Source organism: Carettochelys insculpta, chromosome 1 (assembly GCF_033958435.1).
Source record: "Carettochelys insculpta isolate YL-2023 chromosome 1, ASM3395843v1, whole genome shotgun sequence".
Taxonomy (NCBI): Eukaryota; Metazoa; Chordata; order Testudines; family Carettochelyidae; genus Carettochelys; species Carettochelys insculpta.
This window is the reverse complement of record NC_134137.1, coordinates 381,065,573-381,079,845: the sequence shown is the minus strand read 5'-3', so window position 1 is coordinate 381,079,845 and position 14,273 is coordinate 381,065,573. Positions and strand designations below refer to the sequence as shown.

The window sequence follows — 14,273 nt, the reverse complement described above, 5'->3', positions numbered from 1 at the left end:
CTTGCTTGTGGGAGGGTATAAAATACGAGCGTGAGCTGCAGCAAGCAGCCTTGCAGGGCCGGGTTCTACTGGTGTCCAGTTTGGCTCATCTGTTGCCTGACTGAACTCCAAAACCTGAGTGTGAGCCACCTACACACAGAGAAGCCTTTTGCTTCAACACTAACAAAACTCCAGCGCCCCGTGGGGGCAGGAGGAAGCTGAGCTGAGGCAGGGGCAGATTGCATCTCTCAGCTGCACAGTCACTGGGTGTGAGCTGTCACATCCGTTCCCACTTCCAGGTTCACCTCCTCCTCCCCCACCTCCCAGCCCCAGCCAGGCTATAAATGCCTGGGACCCAGCACAGGCTCAGCTCCAGTCCCAAGCACCCAGATCAACAGACAGACAGATGGACAGGTGAGTCCCTGCCCGCTGCAGTCCCCTCTCCCCTCTGTGCTGTGTGCTCGGCACTTGGGGACAGCCAGGCCCTCAGGTGGGACGCGGGGCCTGGACTTGTCCCTGGGGCTGGGTTTACGTGGCTTCCCCACTCACAGCCCTGCCACCCAAGGGAAGGGTCCTGTCCAAGAGCATGGTGGCCAAAGCTCCCCACCCCCACCCAGCTGGCACTGAACCAGGGTCCCCCCATGTAACTCCTGACACAGGATCCCCCACAGAGCGGTACATGAGCTGCATTTCCCTCACCTTGCGCACCCCAGGGATGTTGTACAAACCCTTCCAACCCCTACCCTGGTGGAGCAGAGAGGGCAGAAGTGCTGGGGGAACACCCATGGCAGTGCAGGGATGCAGGATGGATGTGGGGTCCCCCACAGCAGCGCAGGGATGCAGGACGAGTGTGGGATCCCCCATGGCAGTGCAGGGATGCAGGATGGGTGTGGGAGCCCCCATGGCAGCGCAGGGATGCAGGATGGGGGTGGGATCCCCCAAAGCAATGCAGGGATGCAGCATGGGTATGGGATCTCCCATGGCAGTGCAGGGATGCAGGACGGGTGTGGGATCCCCCATGGCAGTGCAGGGATTCAGGATGGGTGTGGGATCTCCCATGGCAGTGCAGGGATGCAGGACGGGTGTGGGATCCCCCAAAGCAGTGCAGGGATGCAGGATGGGTGTGGGATCCCCCATGGCAGCGCAGGGATGCAGGATGGGGGTGGGATCCCCCAAAGCAATGCAGGGATGCAGCATGGGTGTGGGATCTCCCATGGCAGTGCAGGGATGCAGGACGGGTGTGGGATCCCCCAAAGCAGTGCAGGGATGCAGGATGGGTGTGGGATCCCCCATGGCAGCGCAGGGATGCAGGATGGGGGTGGGATCCCCCAAAGCAATGCAGGGATGCAGCATGGGTGTGGGATCTCCCATGGCAGTGCAGGGATGCAGGACGGGTGTGGGATCCCCCATGGCAGTGCAGGGATTCAGGATGGGTGTGGGATCTCCCATGGCAGTGCAGGGATGCAGGATGGGTGTGGGATCCCCCATGGCAGTGCAGGGATGCAGGACGGGTGTGGGATCCCCCACAGCAGTGCAGGGATGCAGGACGGGTGTGGGATCTCCCATGGCAGCGCAGGGATGCAGGACGAGTGTGGGATACCCCATGGCAGCGCAGGGATGCAGGACGGGTGTGGGATCTCCCATGGCAGCGCAGGGATGCAGGACGGGTGTGGGATCCCCCATGGCAGCGCAGGGATGCAGCATGGGTGTGGGATCTCCCATGGCAGCGCAGGGTTGCAGGACGAGTGTGGGATACCCCATGGCAGCACAGGGATGCAGGACAGGTGTGGGATCTCCCATGGCAGCGCAGGGATGCAGGACGGGTGTGGGATCTCCCATGGCAGCGCAGGGATGCAGGATGGGTGTGGGATCCCCCATGGCAGCGCAGGGATGCAGGATGGGTGTGGGATCCCCCATGGCAGCGCAGGGATGCAGGGCGGGTGTGGGATCTCCCATGGCAGCGCAGGGATGCAGGACGGGTGTGGGATCTCCCACGACAGTGCAGGGATGCAGGACGGGTGTGGGATCTCCCACGACAGTGCAGGGATGCAGGGCGGGTGTGGGATCCCCCATGGCAGCGCAGGGATGCAGGACGGGTGTGGGATCTCCCACGACAGTGCAGGGATGCAGGGCGGGTGTGGGATCCCCCATGGCAGCGCAGGGATGCAGGACGGGTGTGGGATCCCCCATGGCAGTGCAGGGATGCAGGACGGGTGTGGGATCCCCCATGGCAGCGCAGGGATGCAGGGCGGGTGTGGGATCCCCCATGGCAGTGCAGGGATGCAGGACGGGTGTGGGATCCCCCATGGCAGTGCAGGGATGCAGGGCGGGTGTGGGATCTCCCATGGCAGCGCAGGGATGCAGGGCGGGTGTGGGATCCCCCATGGCAGCGCAGGGATGCAGGACGGGTGTGGGATCCCCCATGGCAGTGCAGGGATGCAGGACGGGTGTGGGATCCCCCATGGCAGCGCAGGGATGCAGGACGGGTGTGGGATCCCCCATGGCAGTGCAGGGATGCAGGACGGGTGTGGGATCTCCCATGGCAGCGCAGGGATGCAGGGCGGGTGTGGGATCTCCCATGGCAGCGCAGGGATGCAGGACGAGTGTGGGATACCCCATGGCAGTGCAGGGATGCAGGACGGGTGTGGGATCTCCCATGGCAGCGCAGGGATGCAGGGCGGGTGTGGGATCCCCCATGGCAGCGCAGGGATGCAGGACGGGTGTGGGATCCCCCATGGCAGTGCAGGGATGCAGGGCGGGTGTGGGATCCCCCATGGCAGCGCAGGGATGCAGGACGGGTGTGGGATCCCCCATGGCAGTGCAGGGATGCAGGACGGGTGTGGGATCTCCCATGGCAGCGCAGGGATGCAGGGCGGGTGTGGGATCCCCCATGGCAGCGCAGGGATGCAGGACGGGTGTGGGATCCCCCATGGCAGTGCAGGGATGCAGGACGGGTGTGGGATCTCCCATGGCAGCGCAGGGATGCAGGGCGGGTGTGGGATCTCCCATGGCAGCGCAGGGATGCAGGACGGGTGTGGGATCCCCCATGGCAGCGCAGGGATGCAGGACGGGTGTGGGATCCCCCATGGCAGTGCAGGGATGCAGGACGGGTGTGGGATCTCCCATGGCAGCGCAGGGATGCAGGGCGGGTGTGGGATCCCCCATGGCAGCGCAGGGATGCAGGACGGGTGTGGGATCTCCCATGGCAGCGCAGGGATGCAGGGCGGGTGTGGGATCTCCCATGGCAGCGCAGGGATGCAGGACGGGTGTGGGATCCCCCATGGCAGTGCAGGGATGCAGGACGGGTGTGGGATCTCCCATGGCAGCGCAGGGATGCAGGGCGGGTGTGGGATCCCCCATGGCAGCGCAGGGATGCAGGGCGGGTGTGGGATCCCCCATGGCAGCGCAGGGATGCAGGACGGGTGTGGGATCTCCCATGGCAGCGCAGGGATGCAGGGCGGGTGTGGGATCCCCCATGGCAGCGCAGGGATGCAGGGCGGGTGTGGGAGCTGCCATTCCAGATCAGGGTGGTGCTGCCTGGAGCTCACAGCCCACTCTCCAGCCAAGCTCTCCCTTGCTGCGGCTGTGCAGTAACACAGGCTCACAGCTCTGCCTTGCAGCCATGGGATGGGGGTGTTTCCAGTGGGACCCTGCAGGGTGCAGTTCCCGGCCCTGCACTAATTAAGGCTGACACCAGCGACCTGGAAGGACACACGACTCCGTCCCTGGCAGGTCTGCAGGTGGCACAAAGTTTGGTACGGAGGAAGGATGAGGGCGCTCACTGACAGGGAGCCATCTGGGACTCCCAGTGAATGGGGACCAGCAAACAATGTGTGTCTCAGTTTGGCTGAGTGTCAGTGCAGACAGCTGGGTACGAAGAGCACAGGCCAGCCTGGTGGGTGGGGTCTGTATCCTGGGACATGGGGACTGTGTAAGTGATTTGGGGTCACCCGAGCCCCCAGTGCAATGAATAGTTTCCTTCCTAGAGCCGGGGGTGAGGAACGCGGAGGAACTCCTGAAAATGACAAGACGAACTGCAGCCTGCGCCTGGCAGAAGCAGTGCAAAGGCTTGAGGGCGTTAGGGTAACTGAGGAGCTAAGGGAGGGGCAAGGAGCCTGCAGTGAACCTGGTGGGGGTTGGAGCTGGGTGGGGAGTTTTCCTTTGTGGGGGATGGAATCACAGACTCACAGAACACGAGAACCGGAAGGGACCTCGAGAGGTCACCGAGTCCAGTCCCTGCCCTCACCGCAGGGCCAAGCACCACCTCGGCCATCCCCCACAGACTCATAGAATTCCAGGGCTGGAAGGGACCTCGGGAGGTCACCTAGTCCAGCCCCTAACAGGTGTCTGTCTAACCTGCTCTTAAACATCCCCACTGGTGGAGATTCCACAACCTCCCTACCAATTTATTCCACAGTTAAACCCCCCTGACAGTCAGGGAGTATCTCCTAATGGCCAACCTAAACCTCCCTTGCTGCAGTTTAAGCCCATTGCTCCTTGTCCTGTCCTCAGAGGCCAAGAAGAGCAATTTTTCTCCCTCCTCCTTGTAACCCTCTTTGAGGTACTTGAAAACCACTGTCATGTCCCCTCTAAATCTTCTCTTTCCTAAACTAAACAAGTCCAGTTCTTTCAGTCTCCCATCATAGCTCATTGCATGTTGAATAGTAACAGAGAATACTGAATATTAATATTAAATATTAAATTAATATTAAATATTGAAAATTAAATATTAATATTAAATATTGAGTCTGTTCTGGTCTGGCTATGGTCTGAAGAAGTGGGTCTGTCCCATGAAAGCTCACCTAATGAACTATTTTGCTAGTCTTTAAAGTGCTACTTGACTGCTTTTTGTTCTCCTAGCTCATGTTCTCTAGACCAGAGATTCTCAAACTTTTCAGCATCCCGTCCCCCTTTTAACCAAAAATTCAGTTCATAATTGAAAAGAAACAAAAACTTTATATAGAATGTTATTTAAAATTAACAATAAGCACAAATAGTTTTTCTTGGCTCAAAAATTAAATAACAATGTAATTTAACATCAGAAAGAGCAGAAACAAAACAAATTTAGTGTGAAGGATGACGCTGCATTTTCTTCTCAAGGTGGGAAATCCTCGCTTTGAAAGATGAAAGTGCGCAGAGCAAATCGTTTTCGACATCCAGTCGATTTCTTTGTTTTGTTTTTAATGTGAGTGAACTTGAGAAGCTTTTTCATGGGGCTGTATGTACAAGCATGGAGGAATAACACATAGCTCTTCTTCCCCAGCTTTCAAGTACACGGGGAAATATTTTATCCAAAATTCCTCCAGCCCTGAGGTACCAAAATTCTTTTGCACTTGAATCATATTTTATTTCGGGTGCCTGTTCTTGCAATTCTCCTGGCGATGTATCGACATGAGCATCGAATGGATTGCTCACTAATTTACAAATGTGGTTGTCAGAAAGTTGTTTGGAAAATAGTGGACAGCAGAGCCAGTGGAGCTGAGCTGCCCCACCCTGAGCTGGGCGCCAAATGCTGAAGCCTTAATGTCTCCCCACCCCGACAGCCCTGGGGCCCCCTTAACTCCTGCTGAACCTTGACCCCAGATAGGCTCATACCAGCCCAGCCACAGGCTGCTACGGCCAGTTCCAGCCCCAAGCTGGACGTGGCCTGGGCCCCTTGGACACCAGCTCCGCCCCGAATGGGCTGCTGGCATGGCCCCAGAGTTGCAGGTGTGGCCCGGGCCCTGCAGAGACCAGCTGCAGCCCTGGCCGGGGTGCTGGACACTGCATTGGCCCCATCCCAGCGTGGAGGCCAACTACAGACCAGCCAGGCTAACGGTACAGCCCCCACCTTGCAGATGCCTGGTGCAGACCCAGCTGGGCAGCTGCCTGAGCTGCCCACCCAAACTGTGGGTCAGCTGCCTGAGCCCCGTGCTGGCCACTAGAGCTGCCCACGCCAGCGAGCCACCCACCTGATCTCTGAACTGCCAGAGCCACCTGCCCTCGCACCAGCTGCTGGGGCCAGACACCTGCCCACCAGCTGCCTGAGCTGCCCACCCAAACCTCACGTCAGCCGCCTGGGCCCCTTGCTGCTGTGTCCAGCCGCCCACCCACCACCCCAAGCTGGAGCCAGCTGGCCAAGCCCCACAAGCCCAGTCCCTCCCCCAAAGCCAGGCACCACCAGCCGCCTGCTCTCACACCATCTTCCTCCCCTCCCTTGAGCCCAGCTCCCCCAGCTCCATCTAACCCCATCCTCCTCCCCACCCACACTCCTTTGCAGCAGGCGCCTGGGGGTCACTGGGTATCTCGTGCACCAGGCTGGGTGCGAAGAGGAGCGGCTGAACCCTCTGGCACTAAACCCGCTCTCTAGCGAGAGAACTACTGCAGAGGGGCTGCAGCTGCAGCTGACATTCCAACCACGTGCACACAGACCGGCCTCCAGCCCGGGCACACCGGGGCCTCCGCCAGACTCTTTCCTCCAGCCACCTCTGAGCACCCTCCCTCTGAGCTCCAGCATAGGGGGGAGCGGGACAGTGGGAGATGGCAAATGCCCCTTCTGAGAACCACTTTCCGCTGCAGATGGGACCCTGGTGTCTGGAACCAAAGGCCCCTGGGCGAGCCTGGCCTCCCCTCCTCCCACCTGCTGCCCGGGGCCAGGGAGTCCCTGGCGGTGCTGCTGGCAGAGCCCATCTCTGCAGGGCTGGGGCCTGGCTCCCTGCTGGGCGGCCGGTTCTCTCCCTGGGGCACAGCTCCGTGAGGGCTGGAGGCAGAAGGGCCCTTTGGACCTAGGGAGAGGGGCTCTGAGCTGAGTCCTCTGGGACGAGGGGACAGGATCCCTGGGGGCACTGCCAGCCCAGCCAGGCCCTTGGCAAACAGTCCCAGGGCTGAAGCCCCCCACGAAATGCCCCCGGGGGAGGGAGGTGCCTCAGGCTCCCCTGGCTCATCTCTCTGGTGCGGTTTCTCCCCAGGGGAAGTGAGAAGATGGGACCAGTCGCCTGCTTCAGCCTCTGCCTCCTCGGCTGCCTGGTCTGCAGCCCCTCGCTGGCAGCTGAGAACCTGCCTGGCCCTGTGGAGCCGGCGGCCCCGAGTGCTGCTAGCCAGGGTGAGAACTGGGAAGTAGATTCATTTCCTTTGGGTGCTCCCAGGGCCACGGCCCATCTCCTGCTGCAGGGGGTCACTGCCCTGGAGGGAGGCCCAGCCCCACAGCCCCTCCCCAGGCAGCAAGGGAGAGACAGTGGATGAAACACCACTGGGGTCAGCCCTGCCCCGGAGGATGGGAGGGGACCAGCCTAGGCCACGTGCACTCACCGGGGCAGCTGCAGGCTCCCACACCCCCACCCGTGGTCCCCTCCCGCTGGGCATCCGTGTCCCCGTGGGTCCCTCTCCAAGGGCTGGTCATGGCTCCGTGTCACCCGCACACCTCGGTGTGTGTCACTGGCCATGGAGTGGGACCTAGACCACCTCCCAGAGAAAGAGTGAGTGTCCTCTACAGCCCAAGCCCACAGCCAGCCGGCCTCCAGCTCAAGCTGTAGAGGTGCCGGCACTGAGCTCTGGAGGTCCCAGGCTCTAGACCACCCTGTAAGCAGCTACATCTGTGCCAGCTGCAGCTTCTCCCACACCCAGCCCCTGCTCTGGGCTGGGCTGCCCCATGTGTGGCCCTTTTCCATGGGCCTCCCCTGCTGGGGTATGGCTCTGACCTCCCTCTCTGCCCTGGATGGGCCCTGCCCACACCGTGTACCTGACCTTGGGGTGGGAAGAGAAGATGGGGAGGGGGCAAGCACTGGACAGTGGAGGCAGGGCCTGGGTGCAGAGCAGGTGGGGGCCACAGGAGGGAGAGGGCTGTCTCCCCAGCTGGCAGCTTTGCCTGCTGGCTGGCCCTCTGGGGCAGGAGCAGATCTCAGCCCTCTCATGGTGCACTGGCTGCTTCCCCCCAGCTGCCAGGGGGAAGGCCCCCAGTCCCCACCCAAACCCAGAGGCACTGCCCCACTGGGATCAAGGCTCTGGGATGGATTCCAGTGATACTGGGGGGTGTGGGCAGGGCCAGCTGCTTCCTGGGGCCTGGTGGTTCCTCCTGCCACCTCAGCCCCAAGAAGATGCCCGGTGTGTGCTGGAGTGGGGGGAGTGCATGTGTGGGACTCAGGCTGGATGTGAGAGGCAAGCAGCAGCTCCCAGTGGCTAAGGATGACCCTGGGGCTACAACCTAGGCTGGCAGGTAACACCTCTGTCCTGAGCACAGAGGAGGGAGGAGCCGAGCTGGGTTTGATTCTGGGGGGTGGCAGTTAGAAGCTGGGGGCAGAGGGAGCTGGAAGGCAGCCAGCCTGGCGAGGGGGGAAGCTACACCCCAGAGGGGCCCCCCTCGGGCTCCTCTCCCCAGGATGGATTGGAAGGACTGTCTCTGACTGCTGTACTGACTTTTGTGTGAGAAACTGGGCATCTGTCACCTAATAAACTTCCTGTTCTACCTGCTAAGTGAGAGTCACTCCTGCCTGCGGACGGGGTGCAGTGCAGGGCGACCCCTGAACCCCATCACACTGTGTCACTTGTCCTCCCTGGAAGGTCCCTGAGACAGCCTCTCACTGTGATTTCTCTCCCTTCCCCTGCCCCACCCCTCTCCTCAGGGCCAGTTGCTGAGCGCTGTCGCGAGGGCTGGAGGCACTTTTTCGAAGGCTGCTACGGATACTTCTCCCATGAGAAAACCTGGGAGGAGGCTGAGGTGAGAGGCTGGGGGCTGCTGCCGGGCGCAGGGTCATTACTCTGCATTTCTTCCGACTTCCTGACTCTCCCTCACTCCTTTCTGCTGGGGATTAGACGCACCTGGTGCCGCGTCACCTGTCCCTTATCTACCCCCACCACCCGGGCCAGTCGCACACAGCCCAGCACCAGACGCTGAAAGTCCCACTCCCACTCACAGCACAATGGGGCAGCCGTGGGAAATTGCCGGGCTACCAGTGTCTCGTCTCGCTGCGGAGCTTCCGCACCACCTGATCGCACTACGAATAACACTAACTCGTCACTGAACGGCCTCAAACAGGTTCAGCCCGTTTGGCGCCATCGTCTCATCAGCGTAGCAAAGTTGACCACCTCGGTGCTCATTGCCTTTCCCAGAGCACTCACGGCTTGGGCGACTAGGGCTGGTGCGGTGCAGGCCCTGGAGGACATCATTTTCTGCTCCCCTTTGGTTCCTGTCTTCTAACCAGCTCCAGGTCCAGGGGAGAACCGAGGGCAGCTCCCATTGCTTCAGAGCCTTTGGGGAGGGACCTTGTCAAAGTCTTTCTGAACGCCCAAGGCCCTTCCCCACAGGCTTGTTGGCCCCACACAATGTTGTAGTCGATTGGTGAGGTACAAGTTCCCTTTGCAAAAAGTACACTGAATTTGTGTTAGTGTCACTAGTACGTGTAACACCCCCGCCGTGCCCCAACCCCGACTCCAGTGCTTGCACTCGCAAGGCTCACACTTGTGCCCTTGTGTGTCTGTGCTGCGAGGGGTGGGGTCCGTGCAGGTGAAGGGGAAGGGAGGAAGGAGGTCGCTGTCGGTGTTGGGGGGAGGGATTGGCAGTAACACGGGGTCCCATCCCCTGGGCCTTTGCTGCCTGGGGCGAATCAGGGCCCAGGACTGTGCTGGACTCGCTCCTGCTGCTCCCAGTGGTGGGAGAAATGGGGGTAAGAAGCTTTGGTTCTCTCTGGCCCAGATTGAGTGCCAGCAATGTTGGTCCGATGCCCATCTGGCCTCCATTCACAGCGCCGAAGAAGAGAGGATGATAGCGGATTATGTCAAGCAGATGAACGAAAACAAAAGGCCTGTCTGGATCGGATTCTTGGACCGTGACAAGGTGAGTGTCCGGCACCTGCTCTGCTTCCAGGAGCCCTTCCCCACATCCCCAGGTCCTGGTCACGGCTCAGCGAGGGGCTGGTTGGGAGGTGCACCGGGACCCCGAGAGCAGGAGCTCCGTGGAAGGGGTGACAACGGGCTACACCCACCTGCGTTCTCCCCCACAGGATCAGTCCCCAACACCCTGCGCAGAGCACTCACCGCTGTTATTAACATTCACATGGTTACACTCGTGCCCAGGGACCCAGCAACCGGCCGTTGGGCTCAGACTGTCACACCCAGGCTGGGAGTCAGCCTGGCCCAGTCTGTGTCCCCAGTCTGGCTGAGCAGCCTCTCCCGCTGCCCTGCCCGCGGCCCTCCGGCTCCAGCCCGGCTCCAGCTGGGTCACCTCGGCTCTCACGGCTCTTCTCTCTCTGCCTGCAGAATCAGTGCTGGAGCTGGACTGATGAATCCCAAATCAACTACACAGCCTGGGACCAGGGGCAGCCGGACAGCCCAGAGAAGAAGGAGCACTGCCTGGTGTTAGAACGTCCAGGTGAGCCGGCTGCTCAGCCCCACCTGTGCCTACCGGGGAAGCAGGCAGCGCTCTGAGCCGGGGTTCTGAGAGGCTGACCCAAGCTGGCCCCCGCATGCTCTGGAGCCTTCCCCGCCCTTCCCAGGAGAGCAGGGACAGCCCTGGTCCGACCTGGTGGCCCTGCTGCTTCCCCGCTGCCCTGGGTCAGTTCCCCTCTGCTCCAGTGACAGGCAGGAGACACACGCGTGTGGACAGACACAGGGAGTGCCACGGGGGACTCTGCTGTGCTGCTTGAGGGGGTGGCTCTGAACACCTCTGCCCCCGACCCGACTCCTCTGCACCAGGGTGTTGAGCAGGCTGAGCTGTGCAAACACTGAGCCCCACAATGATTTTGGCACCAGAGCTGCATTCACCCTGTCGTGGAATTACACAAGTGCTTGTGAACGTGCTTCACAGGCTGGGGGAGTGCAAATGTTTAGCACTAATGACTGTTCCCCAGGGAGCTGGCACTGGGAGGTGGCTATTAGCGTAACCCACAGCCAGAGGGCAGAACCCGCCAGATGGGGCCCCTGGCAGGTGCCCAGGGTACCGGCAGGAGGGGAATACGTTCTGAACGGCCCAGCCAAGGAGAGCGGCTCACCAGCGTGGGGGAGTGACAAGGGGTGGGTTTACAGACAGGCTCTAAACGGGGGCACAGAGAATTTCACAGCCAATCCCCTGCCCAGCCCCATCCCTGGGTGCCGTGACTGCTCAGGCGCTCCAGCCCCGGCGAGTGCGGGGAGCGAGGGGCAGGGCGGGAGCCTTCTGACATGATGTGGTTATCACTGGGACAGGCCTGGGCCATGCTGAGCGCAGGGTTTTAGGTGGTGACACACAATAGTAACAAGCTGCCCGTTGCCCCCCCGGCTCTGCGACAATGGAGTCACCTTTTTATTTAAATATTACTGATTTGTTACTTTTATCAGCTGGTCATCAATTATGTACAGAAATCTGAACCAGCCCTGTAGCGCCTTAAAGACTGGCCAACGGAGTTATTAGGTGATGAGCTTTAGTGGGTGGGGCTCAGGTCAGCTCATTACTTAGGCCCAGGAAGGTCAGTCACAGAACACCACGTCTCATGACCTAGAGCCCCCAGCTCAAGCCCCTCCAGCACATTTGCAACAACCGACAAGTGGTATGGAACATGTGGAGACACGCTGAGGGGCTCTGGGCGCAGGGCCTGTTCTCTCCTGAAGACAGCCACCCACCTCAGGGAAACTCTCACTTGCAGCCACCAGCCACACCACTGCAATTCTCATCCTGGAGCTTTTCCCTGCACCGATCCCCGTTGCCAGCGTAGTTCACATATTTACTCTGGAGACGCCATCACTGGACCTAACCACGGGAGTTACAGGATCAGGGGCTCATATTCCTGTGCCTCTGCTAGTATTAGATATGCCATCGTGCGCCGGCAATGCCCTTCTGCTGCAGCCGTTGGCCAGACTGGACAATCCCTTCGCCAAAGAATGAATGGGCAAAGAGCAGACATTTGGAATCTGAATACACATAAACTTGTCAATGAGCATTTCAGTGGAGCAGGCCCTGCTCTTAACGACCTGAGAATCTGCGTCCTACAGCAAAGAGCCTTTAACACGAGCTTACAAAGGAGACATCCAAACTGGAATTTATTCTCAAATTCCACACTTTGGGACTTGGTCTCAACAGAGATCGCAGCAACGAAGGGTCCTGTGGCACCTTGTAAACTAACAGAAAAGTTTTGAGCATGAGCTTTCGTGAGCACAGACTCACTTCATCAGATGCTGGTCTGATGAAGTGAGTCTGTGCTCACGAAAGCTCATGCTCAAAACTTTCCTGTCAGTCTATAAGGTGCCACAGGACCCTTTGTTGCTGTTACAGATCCAGACTAACACAGATACCCCTCCGATACTTAACAGAGATAGCAGTTACCGTTCGCATTACGAAGACAGCTTCCTCGGCTTTGCTATTCATGGTGATCTCAAACAAGTCATTTAACTTAATAGACACTTGCAGTAAGTAATTTTCTTCCCCCTTCTGCCCTCCCTTCGTCTTCCCCCATCCTAACTGATTTTCCAGTTTTTATTTTGTTTTTATCTCTCTGTTCTATATCCCTCATGCCAGTTCACTTTCAGCACGATTTCCAAGATCTGGAGAAGTGGGTCTGCCCCACAAAAGCTCATCACCTAATAAATTATTGTCTTAGTCTTTAAAGTGCTACATGAATCCTTTTTTATTTTACTTAGGAGGTAAATGTGTTAGTCTTTAAGGTGCTACAGGACAGCTTGGTATCTATCCCACTGAGTGTGTTGACCCAAAAACACATAAAGGGACATGGTGGTTCCAAAGTCACGGAAGGGCCAGACCAAGCCTGCCTGAGTCACCTTAACTCCGCCCTTGTACGTGTGCATTACGATACACTCGTCAGTGACAGGCTCCCTGGGCGTCAGGCCTGGTGCTGGCAGAGGGCCACAGCCAGGGCTGCACTCACGGGACAGGGAGAGAGTCAAACAGCAGCACAAACCCACAGCCTGGGAACGGGGCACAGAGAAAGGCCTATTTGCCCAGTGGAGCTCCCTGCCGGGTGTGGGGTGCTGCTGAGAGCTGAGCCCTCCAGCCCCGGGGCTGCCCTTCCCCAGGTGCGCTCTGGCCCCACTCAGCAGGAATAGTACTGCAGGGGCAGCCCCAGGGCAGGGGTAGCGCTGCCTGAGGGAGGACTGTGCTGCTCCGCACACAGCAGGCCGGTAACACTGACTCCTGGGGCAGGGACACATCCCCGCTGCAATGGGGCTGAGCCCTGCCTGGCGCGCACCTTCCCACGGCTACAGCCAGGCCCAGGTGGGCAGGGCACAGGGAGGGAGGGAGGGAGGCAGCCGCCCAGGTCCTGAGCAGGTGCCGCAGCCCCGGGGCAGGTCTCTCGCTGTCCTCTGCCCTCTGGCTGGGGTGGGAACAGGAGCAGCAGCACATGGACCAGGGTTTCCCCTTCCACACTGAGCCCCAGCGTCTCTTTGCAGGGTGGGGCTGCTCCAGTCTGAGGTGTTCAGGGCCCCATCCTGCCCTCCTCTTCCGTGGGAACCTGCACTGGTGCTGGGAGCTTCTCCCAGGGGTGCAATGGGAGAGGGGCTGTTTTATGGCAGGAATGGACCAGCCTGGCTCACCCAGACTTATTTCTATTTGTCTTTCTAGAATTTAAGAAATGGCACAATTACTCCTGCGGAGACAAATTCCCTTTCCTTTGCAAGCACAGTGCGCAGGGGAGACGGCTCCCCGAGGCTGGGGGCTCCCAGCTCCTGGGCAGTGAGTGAACGGGGCCCCTCCGGCTCCCCTGGGAGACCAGCTCCTGCGACCCTGGCTGCAAAGCCCCTTCTGCAGAGCAATGCTGTGTGATGCTGCGTGACTCCCGCACCGCCCTGCCCCCTTCTCTCCCTGCCGCCCCCACCCCGGCACTGCTGGTCTGAGCTGTCTCAGCGCAGAGACTGATAATAAACTTCCCCTGAGCATTCAGCTGTGTGTGTCTCTCCCTCTGGCTCCTGGCTCCCGCGGGGCAGCTCCATGTGTCGTCTGGCCCCGGCCTCAGCTGCCCAGAGCCAGTCGGGCAGGGGCAGGGCCAGGGGCAGGGGCAGGGGAGGGCACGGAGGAGAAACGGGGGCCCAGACCCATTGGTAAAACCCCGGGGCACTGGTACTGCTGAGGCCGGGCCCAGTCACCCCTCTGCCCCAGCCAGCGCAGTCAGCCCAGCTGTCCTTGCGGTCTGGGGGGGGAAGCTCCCTGGTCAAACATTGGCCCCCTCCCCCCAGGGTTGTGAGCTCAGCCCTTGAGGGGGCCGTTGAGGGATGTGGGACAAACACCTTTATTTAAAACTCTCTTTGGGAGGGTGCTGGGTGGAGCTGTGAATGCAGGGCCTGGGCCGGTCCCCCCCAGCGCCGACAGGAGCCGCACAGCCGGCCTGCGAGGTACC

The 14,273-nt window shown here is 60.1% G+C and overlaps 1 protein-coding gene across 2 annotated transcripts; it reads left to right on the top strand.

The window, feature by feature from the left end:
* The first annotated feature begins 333 nt into the window (after positions 1-333).
* Positions 334-13,803, top strand: LOC142007560 (dromaiocalcin-1-like). 2 transcript variants are annotated; one of them, XM_074984246.1, is made up of 6 exons: positions 334-393; positions 6,927-7,060; positions 8,577-8,671; positions 9,647-9,787; positions 10,210-10,321; positions 13,502-13,803. In XM_074984246.1, exons 1-6 carry the CDS (start codon positions 386-388, stop codon positions 13,618-13,620), a joined length of 609 nt encoding a protein of 202 aa, XP_074840347.1. In that variant the 5' UTR covers positions 334-385; the 3' UTR covers positions 13,621-13,803. The 2 variants fall into 2 exon arrangements, with proteins under 2 accessions (XP_074840347.1, XP_074840345.1); XM_074984244.1 differs by lacking the exon at positions 334-393 and adding an exon at positions 3,988-4,062.
* The last annotated feature ends 470 nt before the right edge of the window (positions 13,804-14,273 follow it).